The sequence below is a fragment of the Eretmochelys imbricata genome, chromosome 6 (genome assembly GCF_965152235.1).
Source record: "Eretmochelys imbricata isolate rEreImb1 chromosome 6, rEreImb1.hap1, whole genome shotgun sequence".
NCBI lineage: Eukaryota > Metazoa > Chordata > Testudines > Cheloniidae > Eretmochelys > Eretmochelys imbricata.
Window position 1 is genome coordinate 70,285,315 of NC_135577.1, and position 14,140 is coordinate 70,299,454.

The following is a 14,140-nucleotide window of genomic DNA, read 5'->3' on the forward strand; positions in this document are numbered from 1 at the left end:
GTTAGAACCTCTGCACTCCTTACTGAACTTACAATTTCAAATTCCGGCTGAGATTTCAGAGATAACAGGCTTCGGCAGAGCCCACGTTCATCAGAGCTACCAAAGTATGGAGGGCGGTGATTTCTTTATCAGAACACCTGTGTTGTTGGCATTGCGTCCCAAGGCACGTCTTCATATAGTATGTCAGCGTTGGAGCTGCCTCTTACCTTTCTGTAAGCATAACAATCACACCAAAGGAATTTGTGATAACCTTTGCCCCCCACCCCCTCTGCACTAACGGGTTGTTTCCTCCACAGTCAGATGAAGGGTTTGCCTGTGGATTATAAAATACCTTCCCTTTATTATGGCATCCAAAGGTCACTCTGAGTGCCCAGGAGGAACAGAATGTGGGAACAGCAGAGTTGGAGTTGAAAGTCAATCTCCAGAAAGACGGACTTCTGAACTTGAAAGGGAAATCTTTACAAACCTGGGTAAGTCCTGATTGTTAATATTCCTTGGTTTTCTTTCTCTATGTGGAATAAATGAAGACGTGTGACTGAAGTCACGTTCTATTGTTAGTGGCCCCATTCTTCTATGCCGATGCAGACAGAGCTCAGCCTAGAATATCTCTTAATGAGAAGGTTTACTTGTGTGTGAGAAAGAGGGTGTGTTACAATACAAACCTGATCAGTGTGCGCAACTTCACCAGAAAACCAACTCCTTTCATGGTTCTGTCCGTCTTAACAATCGTGAACACTTGTTCAGTAGTCAGTGAGATGGAGAGTGTGGCAGCAATATTAGCAAAAACGTCTTTTTCATCGTATGTGAACTCTCTTTAAGGCACTATATGATAGGAGTGAGAATATCTCAGTCTGGCCCTTAGAAAAGAAGAGCCTTCAAAGGTGATCTCAAAAAAGGTTTGAAAATGATGAAAGAGCTTTAATATAATTCAGGGAGATCACTTTTAACTGGTAGAGGTTTCAAAAGTTGAAGGAGGTGGGGAGAAATATACTGTGTGAAACATATAATAGGAAATTGAGGTGGAACTATTCCATATGGAATAAGTTACAGGGGAAGGCCAGCAATAAAGAGATGTTCAGTAGACATCTGAAATTTTACTGAACTTGAGAACCCCTCTCCTACTGCAAGATCAACCCTTTCTGGGCCTTGAAATGGGGTCAAATTCCTGCGTGCATCTGTTTCTCCATTCTCCCACATTTAGAGTGACCCTACATCCTGTTTTGGCCAGTACAGTCCCTTTTCTAAGCCTTGTCCTGGCTGTCACGACTTTTTTGGCAAATGTGGACATTTGTCCCGTTTCTCTTGCCAACCTGATCAGTTGGCAAGAGCAAACAGGACAAATGTCCACTTTTTGTCAAAAAAGTGGGGGTGCGGAGAAACATGCGGGGGCGAGGCAGGGCTTGTGTGAGGAGCAGGCAGTGCTTGGGTGAGCAGCAACACCAGTCCAGTGTGGGGAGGAGGGGCAGGGCTCAGGCCAGCCCCATGCAGGGACGGGGGCTTGAGTGAGCGGCTTGGGCCAGCCCCGCACAGTGTCCCATTTTCCCTTTGGGAAATATGCTCACCCTACCCACCCTGCATTCTAAGTCAGCAAAGTTATGTCCGGGACAGCTGAGACAATGGGAGGCTTGGTGATAATCATCAAGTGTTGGGATTAAAGACTGGCCAGGTGCGGAGAGTGGAGGGTGAGAGATGTCAGCCTCTCTGGGAACGTTCAGTTAATATCAGCCCCTGGGACGGTAGCATTCATTGAAAGACCCTTCTTTGGTTATCCATTGTCCAGACAGACAAGATGTTCAGTGCTAGAGCTGGTCAAAAGAAGGGAAGAAGTTGCGATTTTCTTTTTAATTTTAAAATTTGCAAAATTCCAACTCTGTGTAACTTGCATGAAAATTTCATGGATTTATTCTCCATTTTTTTTTTATTTTGATAGTTCAGATTTCACTGTAGTCAGCGTTGTGGTAAAGCAGACAACAGATGGTGACAGAATAATAGCACCTTACTCCTGGGTGGCAGGAGCAACCCTGTGCTTTTAACCCCTTCCTCCCACATCCCAGGGATAGCATGTGTCCTAAAACTGCTTCTAGTCTTATTCTCATTTGTTAGAGCCAAGGAAGAATAACGTGTAGGCAACTTTCCATGGGCTACTGCTGCTTGCACCCCAGCATTGTTCTAACCCTCCCAGGTGCCATTTTCCAACACTTGCCAGCTGACTTGTGGGTTTACAACGCTGCCAGTGTTCCACCCTTTGTAGGTAACTGCAGCCCAGAGCCAGGCCCAGACAGAGGGAAACCTAAAAGTTCTAAAGCACAACCCTTGCATCCATTTCCCCTGCGGTTTGTCAGTCTGGTATGTTCCAGTCCCTTCTCTCTTTTCAGCGATCCAATGCCAGCTGCCTCTTTGTAATTTCCTCTTCTGACTGCATGACACCAAGATTCCTCCTGGTTTCACAGCTAGGCTGTTCTTCCAGGTAATTAATCTTAATTTCTTCATATACTAAATTCTAAAGATAATACAGTTAGAAGTCTAAGCAAGTGAATTTCTGGTCACTAAAGGTTCTCAAACTTGCAGCTGTTATATTATTTGTTTTTTGTAAAACATCTCTCATCCTCATATAGGTGGCACAGTCGGGGACTCCACTGGAAATGATGGGTGTACTGACAATGAAGGACTCATCAAAAGGAGGGGCCCACATATTTTTCATTCCCTCTCCAGACAGTCATCTGCCCCACCAAATAGACCATGGTCTGAAAGGCAGCAGCACTACCCCAGAATGTTCTGAAAGCAGGTGACTGAGAACTGAACCATAACACTGGAACAGGTTCTCAACCAACACATCAAAGGCTGGGTTGGCAGATCCCACTACTGCCTGGAGAGACTGAGGCTCAGTACTCCGTCGTCTGTTTTCAGGACACTCTAGGAAGGTGCTGCTGGCTTGCAGACCATGATACCCCTGATGGGGGTCAAGTGACTTAGAGAGAGAATGAAAAAGGATGATGTGATAGATGATTGGGCAGCTTGGTATAAATTCTCTGGGTTGTGTATGTGCTTGTGTAGTTTGTGTAGTGAAGGAGGGGCTGTGTTCAAGAAAGCAGAGCTTAAGGGTGAAGGGAGAGCAGAGAGCAAAGTAGGAGGAAGAGGAAGTGAATCCCTCAAGTTGATGTTTGTCTTCTTAGGCTACCATGGATAGAGAATATGTACAAGGTCACATCCAGAAGCTGCAAGAGCAGCGTATGTCCACACAGAAGAAAACCTTCACCAACTGGATAAACAATGTCTTCTACAAGAACAATGTAGGTAGTTCCTCCTCCTTTGGACTTATTTTTTTCATTCCCAATTTCACCTTCTGCTCAGCCTTTCTGCATTTACTGTTACTGAATGTATAATATAAGCAACAGAGACTCCTGTCAAGGAGGGTGACCCAATCAAGTATTTTTCACCATACCTACAAAACAATCCTTCTGATTTTCTTCAAGGTCTCGGTTCCTGGTCTCCCCTGAAATCAGGGTTCTGTCTTGTGGCATGAGTTGTCTTCCTTTAATCTCTTGACCTTTGTGTGAATTTTCCTATTTCGATTATCTTCTATGTATGAGGTCCTGAGCTGCCTAGTTATTAGCCCCAGGGAGGAATTGCATCCCCCATGAAAAAATCTGTATGATCTAATCCCATTGATCTGGGGCTACAATGTCTCATGCAGCCTCAGTGACTATGACTATGCAGTCTTAATATGAACTCATTTAAAGTGAAAGAAAGATAGGAACTGATCATCTGTGACATTCACTAAATTGTGGCTCTCTGCAAGACTTCCAAATCTTTGGGGAAAATTGACCAGACTGTGACCTTAACGGCCAGTGCTTGCTGCCTCCCATTCAACTGTGCATACTGTAACCCACAGTGGAGTGGAGGTTGTTCCAAACTATGGTCTGTTCTTGCTACCATTGGAGCAGTTTAGGTTCCACTGTGAGTTAGACTAATGTGAGCACTATTGTCTGCGAGATGGGCAGTGATGACCCATCAAAGACAGACATCTTTAAGCTTTGGTGGCTTTAGGGCAGAGCAAAGGGGTTGATTAAATATTACTTAGTATGTGAGAACTATGAAACACAACCTGGTTCTGTTACCCAAACAAGAGTGGAAATCAAGGAGATATCAAAGCACCATCTAGTCATATGTATTATTTCAGTGAAGTCAAAGATACCTCAGAGTTCAAGAGCTGATTTCAATCTTAAACTTAAGCTGCTTGCACATCAAAAAAGTGGAGAGAGGGAGAGAACTTTCAAGCCATAGAAGGTACGAAGTTGCGTAGGGAGCTTATCCATGTCTTCTCAGGAATGTACTTTCAGTTTCTGGCCCCATGAGATGAAGGAGCTGAGCTTAGATCGCAAGCTACATTTCAGACACTGTCATATGCCTGGATTCCCTGCCGTCCCTGGTGAGCGTATTAAATGGTAGGACAAAAACACTGCTTTGCAAACTGAGCCCACTTCTGTTCGTTCTTCTCAAATTGTAATGTGGTCCCGCTGTCAGTGTATTCAAAAGCATGGGTTTGGTAGCTGTATTCCAATTTGTATGGAAAAATGGAACATATATATACACACAATTTTATTATTACTGCACGATGGTTCAAAGCACAGATCTATACAAAAAGGTTCATTACAAACTGTAATTTTAAAAAGATTTTGTCTTCATGAATAAAACTGGCACAAAACACAAGCGAGAGGCTTTTCCCTTCTTAAAACAGTCAGACATCACTGTCAGTACTTTAGAGCTATTTAATATAACACAACAGTTAAACAGGTAGAGACGGAAGATAGAAAAAGAAATAACTAGGAGAATGAAACAGGGTGCTCTCTGAGGGCCTGGAGGTAAGCAGTCAAGAGAACGTTGTCAACTACTTGTCCTACATAAAATGCCTACTTAAAATTGCTCTGAGCTGCTCCTGTACTTTCCATTCTTGCTGATTCTGATGCAAGAGGGCCTGCGGAACCCACAGATGATAGGGCAGGGTTTGATCTTTAAACTTGTTATTTGGTACTATTTTCCTCACGCGTAACTCTACTCCTAATTCAAAAAGCTATTTCTTCATCTTAAAAGTATGGTCTTGCTTGTCTTGCGAAATTAGTAGTTCAAAATTGTAGTAAATTACCCTGGAAGGTGTGGTGTGGTCTAATAATGACCCACTCTAAGGGTTAATGACATGGAGGGCAAAAGATATTCCTCAGCCATGCTATAATTAGGATACAGTACACACACCACATCCCATATTGCTGAATCATTAGGTCACCTCCTTAGCAGCAGGGTAATATGCTTGTTGTGAGTGGATCTGAACACACGCGTGATTGAGCAAGTTACAACATAAGACTCTGGCTGGGACATGGAGGTTCTGACTGTGAAGCTTTAGTTAAGGCCGGAACTAGTGTTCCGTTATAACCCTGAATTGGAATTCAGCCAAGAGTTAGAGTGTAAAAGCTGCTGAGTCTTTAAAACTCAGGAGCTATCTATAGGAGGCTGGTATTAGCCAAGTCTCTTTTACTGCTCCCTTTTAGCTAGCTGTATTTTAATAAACCATTTCCCATCATGACTGAGCCCATTCTTGATCCCGCAGCAAAGTGATAGTCCTGTGCTCAGAATATTAGTCTGTTGCCACAAAAATGATTATGATGTCACCACAATGCATCCAATGAAGTGAGCTGTAGCTCACGAAAGCTTATGCTCAAATGAATTGGTTAGTCTCTAAGGTGCCACAAGTACTCCTTTTCTTTTTGCGAATACAGACTAACACGGCTGTTACTCTGAAACCTGTCACTTTGACATTGTGACTCACTTCATTTGCAAGGTTAGATACAAAGTGAACTGTAAGGGATTAAGTCACAGATAGATTTGATTATTTGCAAATATGGCAATAAAAATTCTGAAAAAAGCATGTCTTTTAGCCTGAGTGTGAATGTGCCTCTTTAAAGTCAACACAAAAATATCCCCTTTGTAGGGAAAGTACCTCTCGGCTCCATGTATTTTATAGGCCTACAAAACAGCTGAAGGCAGGGGGTTATATAAGCAGGAATTCAGAAAGCAAACAGAAATGGAGGGAGTGGAAGGGCTGAGGAGATGGCAAGAACACGCTGGGCCGAAACTTAATTATATGAATAGGAAGGGAATATGTCATCTCCACCCAGAGAAGCTCCCAAACAGGCATTCTCTCAGTAATCCATTTCTGATGCATAGAAGCCCATGACTGAATGGGTAAAGCAAACCAAGTGGTCTTCAGGTGAAACCCAGGAAGAGGCTGCAGGTCTTGCTTGACACTATGTGGAAGAAACTCTGGAAGTGGAGCTGGCCATTGGCTGAATAAAGGAAAGCTGCTCATCATGCTCTTGGCTGAACAGAAGAGATGATAATCCAGTAGCAGAAGCACAAAGTACAGAAGTTGTTGAACAGCATAGAAAGTACTAAACCTTACTGTACAGCCCTGCCAGCCTGCCCTCATTCAGTGTGTAATTCCTGTGAACCTTGTAGCAGGTCTCCACACAAACAGAGGGGAAACTAGATCTCACAGAGCAGATCTTGTGACTTCAGCACCTAAATGTTCTTCGCTCTGTGTTAAAAAAATCAAAATCTGTCAGCCAAGTGCAAGAGTTATGGGAACTAAGTTTCCATGTGGTGCGTTTTGTCTTTGCAGGTGAACATTGTGATACAAGACGTCTACACGGACCTGAAGGATGGCATTTACCTTCTGCAACTCCTGGAGCTGCTCTCTGGAGAATCACTGCCTAGACCAAACTGGGGCAAGATGAGGGTACATTTTCTGGAGAACAATAGCAAAGCCATCACGTTCCTCAAATCCAAGGTGAGAAGTGGAAGCTGACACTAGTCTGAACAATTTACAAGCTAACTTCAAAATTAAATGGGTTTTGCTTGATTGCTTGTTTGTTTTTTTCCCTATAGTACGTAACGAGGTGTTCCATGAAGATGGGAGATTTTTTACTTTGTCCCTTTTCCCCTCTTTACTTCAGATGCACAAACTTTACCTGGTTTCATATTAACCTTCTCTCACTAAGAGTTTCCTCCTCAAGAGAGAGAAGAGGGTGGTTCTGCTGCTGTCCCTGTACCTTCATTAGTTTGCTCTTAGTCTCTGGCAGCTTGAGAAATTATCTACCATGGAACTTTCTGATATCAATGTTTTGTCTTGTTTCTAGTAAAAGGGACATCCCCCAAATCATTCTTGTGCCTTTTGTTTATTACAAAACAAAGATAATGTAACACACAGGCACAGTGGAATCCAAATAACCACGTTGACTAACTATATATTCAACATGGAAGGCCTAGCTACATATATACTCTGCTGCTCTGGCAGGGTTCTCGGTGGCTTCTGAAACACAGAAGACAGATTCAGTAAAGGACTCTCAAACTATTTAAAGGGATATGACCCTATTCCTCTATTGTATAGTTTTGCTTGCTGTTTGAATAACAGCCAAGAGGGAACATATTTCTCCACACATCATTTATTACACAAGTGCCCCCTCCAGAGCGGTAGACTCAGATTTTTTCATGCTGAAGGGAATTGCTTGTCTATTAGCAGGTGCAAATAAAGGTGACTGGGCCTGAGAATATTGTAGATGGGGACCGAACCCTAATCCTGGGATTAATCTGGATCATTATCCTCCGGTTCCAGATTTCTTCCATCACACTTGATAAGGTAAAACGAGGTCTTTTTTCTTCTGATTGTCAATAGGTGTTTCATAGATTTCATAGAGATTAAGGCCGGAAGGGACCATTACGATAATCTGTTCTGACCACTTAGATCACACAAACCATAAAATTTCACCCAGTGATTCTTGCATCTAGGCCAATAATGTGTGGCTGAATTAGGGTGTTCTTTAAAAAAAAAAAAATCCAATCTAGATTTAAAAACGGCAAGCGATGGAGAATGTACCGCATCCCTTGCTTTGCTGGTCCAATGACTAATTACCCTCACTGTGAAAAATTTACTTATTTCCAGTTTTGCTAGTTCTTTTCTGACGTGCAGAAAAGTTTAATGTATCTAAGGCCACTGACATACTGGTCATCTGCCGACTGCATTCATGTGATGTTAGATTCAAACTCATTGTCCATCACCGCTAAAAGCACAGGGCTTGGCTGAGGCAGCTGGAGGAGCAGTGACACTCTCTCAGCCAGTACAAGGAATCATATCCACATGGCTATAGTGTTCAGCTAGTGTGTGTGTTTAACACTGCCCTCTACTGACTGGCTGACAGCAGATAAAGGAGCTTCACTGTTGACATCACTGGCTAAGTGCACACAGACCCCTTCAGGACATGCATCATCTGCCCAATGCCTTTAAATTCAAAACCACAGGCCCCCTACTACTCATTTTTATAGATTTTAAGTCCGTAAGGGACTATTAGCTCATCTAGTCTGACCTCCTGGGAGAAAATTCCTTCCTGATCCCAACTCTAGTGATCCGTTGTACCCTGAGCATCTGAGCAAGGCACACCAGAAAGAGGATTCTCTGTACCATCTTAGAGCATGGGTCCACACTATCTAGTGTCCTTTTTCCAGTCAAAGCAATTCTATTCAGAAGAAGGATCAAAGAATCATAAAATATAGGACTGGAAGGGACCTCAAGAAGTCACCTGAGGCAGGACCAAGTAAACCTAGACCATTACTGACAGATGTTTGTCCAAATAGTTCTTAAAAAGCTTATTGCAGAAGGTGAAAAAGAACTCAGAATAGATCTGACCAGCTGTGCACTGAAGAAAAAAATTCCTTCCTAAACCCTGCAGGTGGCTGAAGCCCTGAAGCCTGAGATCTATTTATAATTATTAACTTAATGCAGAGTTGCAAGTGTTATGAGCAGGTTGACAGTACTGCAGGCAGTCTTGTTCTCCCCAGAGATGATAAAAGAAGGGAATGAACAGGGAGACTCAGTTTCATACTTAAGCTAAATCAGAATTTCCATTCACAGATAGCAACATGAAACTTATGACTAGGACTGGTATAAAAAAAAAAAGGAATTATTTACCGTAGAAAAATTAGAACCAAAGAGAAAATGTTTTTCATTTTAATTTTTTTGCAGAAATTTCATTTTGCAGAATTTTAAAAAGAAAAATCATTTCAATTTGAATTGAATAGAATCAAAACAAAAATTTGTTTTTGTTTGTCTCCCTTTCTCTCCCTTCTTCCCTTCCCTTTTATCCTAGGGAAACCAAATGAAAACTGGAAATGTTTTGCTTTGATTCAAATTAAAACTTTTTTTTATTGTTTTGAACTGATTCAGAACAGCATTTTTGTTTCAGATTGTTTAATTTAAAATGTGGACCATTTCAAATGATTATAAACATTTTAATGAAATTTTTGGTATAAATCAAGAAGCTATTTTTAATTTAAAACATTTTATTTTACAAACTTTGACCCTCCCTACTTATGAACTATTCAGCAATTCTGAATTCACCCAATAGATGCCAATGGTGCACATACACATCAACTTATTCATCGTAATATCAAAGGAAAAGTGAAGGAAAATTGCAACTCAGAGTGAGTTTATGGGGAAACCCCCTTCAGCTGTAATTCTAGAGAGATTGAGAGCTTCCTTAGCATTCCATGTTCTCTTCTGCTCACACACAAAACTTGAGTTCCTCTTATACTTCCTTAGAGAGACTGGCACTAACATCAAGTAAAAAACCAATTTCCAGGGTGAAGTAGATATTGGGACTAGAATGCAGGTCTGCCTCCTTCTTGGGTAAGTTGCACTGTCAAGTTAGCTAAAGATATGGCTTCACTCATTTCAGCCCGCATACTCTCTCTTATACATTTATTACCCCAACGATTCTTAAAGTACCTTCAATGACAGAGTGGGGACAGGAGAACATACCAGTTCATGACAGTCACCTTGCTTCAGGGAAAGCAGAATTAACTAAAAATTCTACAGAACACATCTCCTTTATTCCATGTGAGGATTTGTCACCAAACTGTTGCTCTTTTCATACAAATGCTCTGAAGCCTTAACTTGCAGATTAACGAAGCTGCCCCCACCTCGACCCTTCCTCTCCTGGCAGTCCGCTCATGCCTCCAGAGCCCCTGTTCCCCCACCAGAACCCTGTTGATTTAGGGGATGCTTAGGAGTAGCTTGTGGATGGCAAATGACTAAGCTGGGACAAAACACTGATTCCTTTGGGGGCTTCCCTACCCAACTTGCCTTCACTGTTTTCCAACAGTGGGACTCCCCTCTAATGAAATACCGGAAGTCCATAGGGTGGAGGAGTCAGGGAAGTGTTAGTACCCAGGCGCTGTTTCTGAACTCATCCCTTCTTCCCACCTGTACCACTCTTCTCCTGGCAGCCCTCAGAACCCTACCTGGAGACCTTTCTCCTCCAAGTTGTCATATCCCCCATAGCCTCTGCCCCTTCCACTCCCCCATCTAGAGACTTGCTCACCCCACATCCCTATGGCCCCTGAAGCTGGAGATTTATTGGATCCCACACACACCTCACTCCCCTCTACAAGCCTTATGAAGCACATTTTGGGAGAAACATTTTTCCCCTTGTGGTTGGGCTACACTTTGATATCTCTCTCTTTCTCTCTCCAAGGAAAAGTGTTAGAGACTTTTTCAAAGTCTCCAGGAGTCACTTGTTGCATAAGATAAACTCACCAGAGCTGAGATTCCATAGAGACATTACCAAATCAAAATCCAATAACCTTTAATATTAAACTTTAAAGACCTAAATTTTGGTGCAGGGCACCAGATCATGGCTAAAGAGACAAATAAACTAAGCTTTATGTCTCTCTCGTTTTCCATTAGCTTGTTACAAAGTGGACAAAGAAGACTTTCTGAACTCTGACCACCTATTTTTAGGGTGCATACTTTAGGGACCCCTTGTTCACCTCCAACTTGGTAAAAGCATTCGACCTAGCCTACCAATTTTAAGGCTGATATGAATTTTTGTGGATTTCAGAGGGGGACAAAATCAATTTTATAAAAGAAGCTGAGTTGCAGCTTTAGTTGTGGAGTGACTGCTGTTGTTATGAGGAGGAAGTTACTGCCATCCTGAAATTTCCTACCTTGCTGTCTTCCCAGGAGGAATTTGGAGTCCGTGCTGATGTACTGTCTGCCAATGAAGCCCTGCTGATCTGGTGTCAGCATAAGACTGCTAGTTACTCCAATGTGAGTGTGAAGGACTTCTCCAAAAGCTGGTCTGATGGCCTGGCTTTCAATGCCCTCATTCATGTACACAGGTAAATAGGTGATGGTGGGAGGCTTCAAGAATAGCTGATGCCACTGTGTCTGGTTCTAGCATAGTGACTTCCAGGGTCTGAATTCTCTTTGATGGACGAGAAAATGGTTTTGTCTTCACATTCAGAACTACCATTTCTTTAAGTGGGTGTTTTGCCTGAATAAGAATGGAAGAATCAGGTTCATGGAGTTTGACTCTTTCTCTTCCTGGAAACAAAAATGAATTTGCTAGCATATACTCTGCATTTAAACTTGTCTCTTTAATTTGCTCAGAAAACGAGTAGGAAATGCTAGAAAAGCATTAAATATGTCACTATCAAACAATGATATAAAAGGACTGATGGCAGATCAAGAGCATGTTTTGTTCCACTGTTGTAATTAATTCCTAGTCATTCCTAAGCCTTAGAAGCACATCATCATCTCAGCCAGCGTATGTGTCCCCTGCAGGTGCAAAGTTTCCTCCGAGTGTCTTCAAGAGTGTGATTTTGCTAGTTGTGCCATGCAGGATAATTGTGCTTCTCACTGATCCTGGCTGGCCATTGATAGGAATGAGTACCTGTGTCTCAAAACTTGGCTCCTGTGCAAAACATTTACATGAAGAAAAATACTAGAGAATTTGCTTTCTTTGATCTTCACCTTCCTCCTGGTTTCAATTGCACTTTCTGAAATGTTATTGAAAATGAGGTTTTCTGTGGTCTTCGCCAGCATTTAAACCTTTCAGTTCCATGAGAGCTGTAGCTGGGAGCTGGAGGGAGCAGGCTCTCCCTCTTTCCCTCTCTGCCCCTCTTGAGGGGAGGAGGAAGCAGCAGGGGACAGAAGAAAGAAGGGAGAGAGGGGACTGCCACCTTGGACAGTTCTTCTCCCATCAGATACCAGTGCTGCTCCATCTGTTGGCAGGAAGACTTAGAACCGCATAACTCCCCAGCCAGGGACAACATTCCCACTTCGCAATTTCCTACCTAGTGAGTCTTTGTTTCACCAACCAGGGACGACAAGAGGCAGGAGGAATGGGGAGTTTTGTGGTGAGCTGAGCTGAGTTCTGGAGTGGGAATTTTCCTTTGTCTGTCAGGCAAGGGAGGGCTAGTGAAGGGTCTATGCCAAAGCTCTACAGGAAAGCAGAGAGCTACTCAATGCTTTAAAAAGAAAAGGAGGACTTGTGGCACCTTAGAGACTAACAAATTTATTTGAGCATAAGCTTTCGTGAGCTACAATGAAGTAAGCTGTAGCTCATGAAAGCTTATGCTCAAATAAATTGGTTAGTCTCTAAGGTGCCACAAGTTCTCCTTTTCTTTTTGCGGATAAAGACTAACACGGCTGCTACTTTGAAACCTGTCAATGCTTAAGGGATTATTGTTCTGTGTTCCTCATTCTACTAAAGTTCCTTGTTCAGTGTCAGAAATTTGCTCAGTTGCAACCTTTGTATATAAATCTGTGTGTATTTAAACGAAGCCAGGACTTTACAGTGGTCATTATGACATACACCATGGCCACATGGAACTTCATGGTGACAGCTGGGTAAAAAACAGATCCTGCTGCACCAAAAGCACAGCATGTGACCTCTAAAGCCAAAGGAAAATCTATGTTAACAGCTGTTACTGTACAGCCCATAACAAAGAGAGCAACGATATGCACCAGATACTACATTGCAGTATATATGTGTACATACAGCATGTCGTGTAGCTGTGTGTGGGAGGTGTAACCCTTCTTGATAGTAACTCATTTCTATTTTTTTAGTTTCTAAATCTAACCCTCCTCTCCTGTGTCCTTCATATGTTCCTCTCCTCATCCAGGCCTGATCTCATCCACTACAGCTCACTGAGGCATGAGCAGCCAATCAAGAACCTGAACAATGCCTTCAGCATGGCAAAGAAGCACCTGGGAATCACTAAACTTCTGGATGCTGAGGATGTGGCAGTGCCTCATCCAGATGAGAGATCCATCATGACCTATGTGTCACTCTATTACCATTACTTTTCTAGGCTGAAGCAGGGCCAGACTGTCCAGAAAAGGCTTGCTAAGGTCAGTGCATTGCCACTTTTACAATTGCCTCCTACTTCTATCTCTACTGAGCCCCCACCCCAGTAGCATAAAGTTAAACCAGTTTGGGGAAAAAGCTTTAATTCAGATTAACTGCACAGTCCTGTTAACTCAAGCCATTTGTGCGACCATGCCAGAGACTTGATTCTGCAGGGCCTTGCACAGTCAGTCACTTGTAAATGGTACAACTGGTGTGAGTAGACAATTCTGATTTGGCAATGGTTTAGACACACTCTGGTGCTAGAACCTGGCCTTTCTAAAGGGATTTAGCCATATGGAAATTAGCTTCTTTATTCGGTCATATTTTGTATTTGATAACTAAGGTGCTTAGTAAGTAGTCAGGCACATGGAGAACTCATTTCATCTCTGCAGCAAAACAGTGATGCAGAAATTAGTGCTGGTCAAAAAAACTTCTGTCAAAACTTTCTGATAGGAAATAGCCTTTTTTCCTAAACAAAAATAAATCTGTAAAAATATCTATGAAATTATGTTTCAGTAGAAAATTTTCAGTTTATCCATGAAAAACTAAAACCTGAAAAAAATTGGTTTTCAGTTTAGTTTGTTTTTTTCCCCTTTTCTCTCCGCTTTTCCCTCTATTCCAGTGATGAGGGGACAAAAGTGAAAAAGTGAGGAAAAAAGGAGGGGAAAAAACCCATAAAACCAAAATAAATAAATAAATGAAGACTCATACAAATAAGGTTTAGTATTTTCAAAAAAACAAAACGGTTTCAGTTCTTTATTAAAAAAATTAAACTAATACATTTTTAAAATTTCTCATGGAAAAAATGCTGGTATTTTTCACTGACTCTGGCCAAAATGTTGTGGTTGTTGCAATGATGACAGCTTTCTTTGGGAATAGCTGCTTCCCTATCTGCAAAA

General features: G+C 42.1%; 1 protein-coding gene across 1 annotated transcript in view; it reads left to right on the forward strand.

The window, feature by feature from the left end:
* Positions 1 to 3,179: 3,179 nt before the first annotated feature.
* SPTBN5 (spectrin beta, non-erythrocytic 5) overlaps positions 3,180 to 14,140 on the forward strand; it is a 143,786-nt gene continuing 132,825 nt past the window's right edge. Inside the window, exons 1-5 of the mRNA XM_077819983.1 lie at positions 3,180 to 3,290; positions 6,674 to 6,841; positions 7,574 to 7,690; positions 11,069 to 11,226; positions 13,015 to 13,243. Coding sequence (XP_077676109.1) covers positions 3,180 to 3,290; positions 6,674 to 6,841; positions 7,574 to 7,690; positions 11,069 to 11,226; positions 13,015 to 13,243 — 783 coding nt within the window. The remainder of the gene's footprint in view (positions 3,291 to 6,673; positions 6,842 to 7,573; positions 7,691 to 11,068; positions 11,227 to 13,014; positions 13,244 to 14,140) is intronic.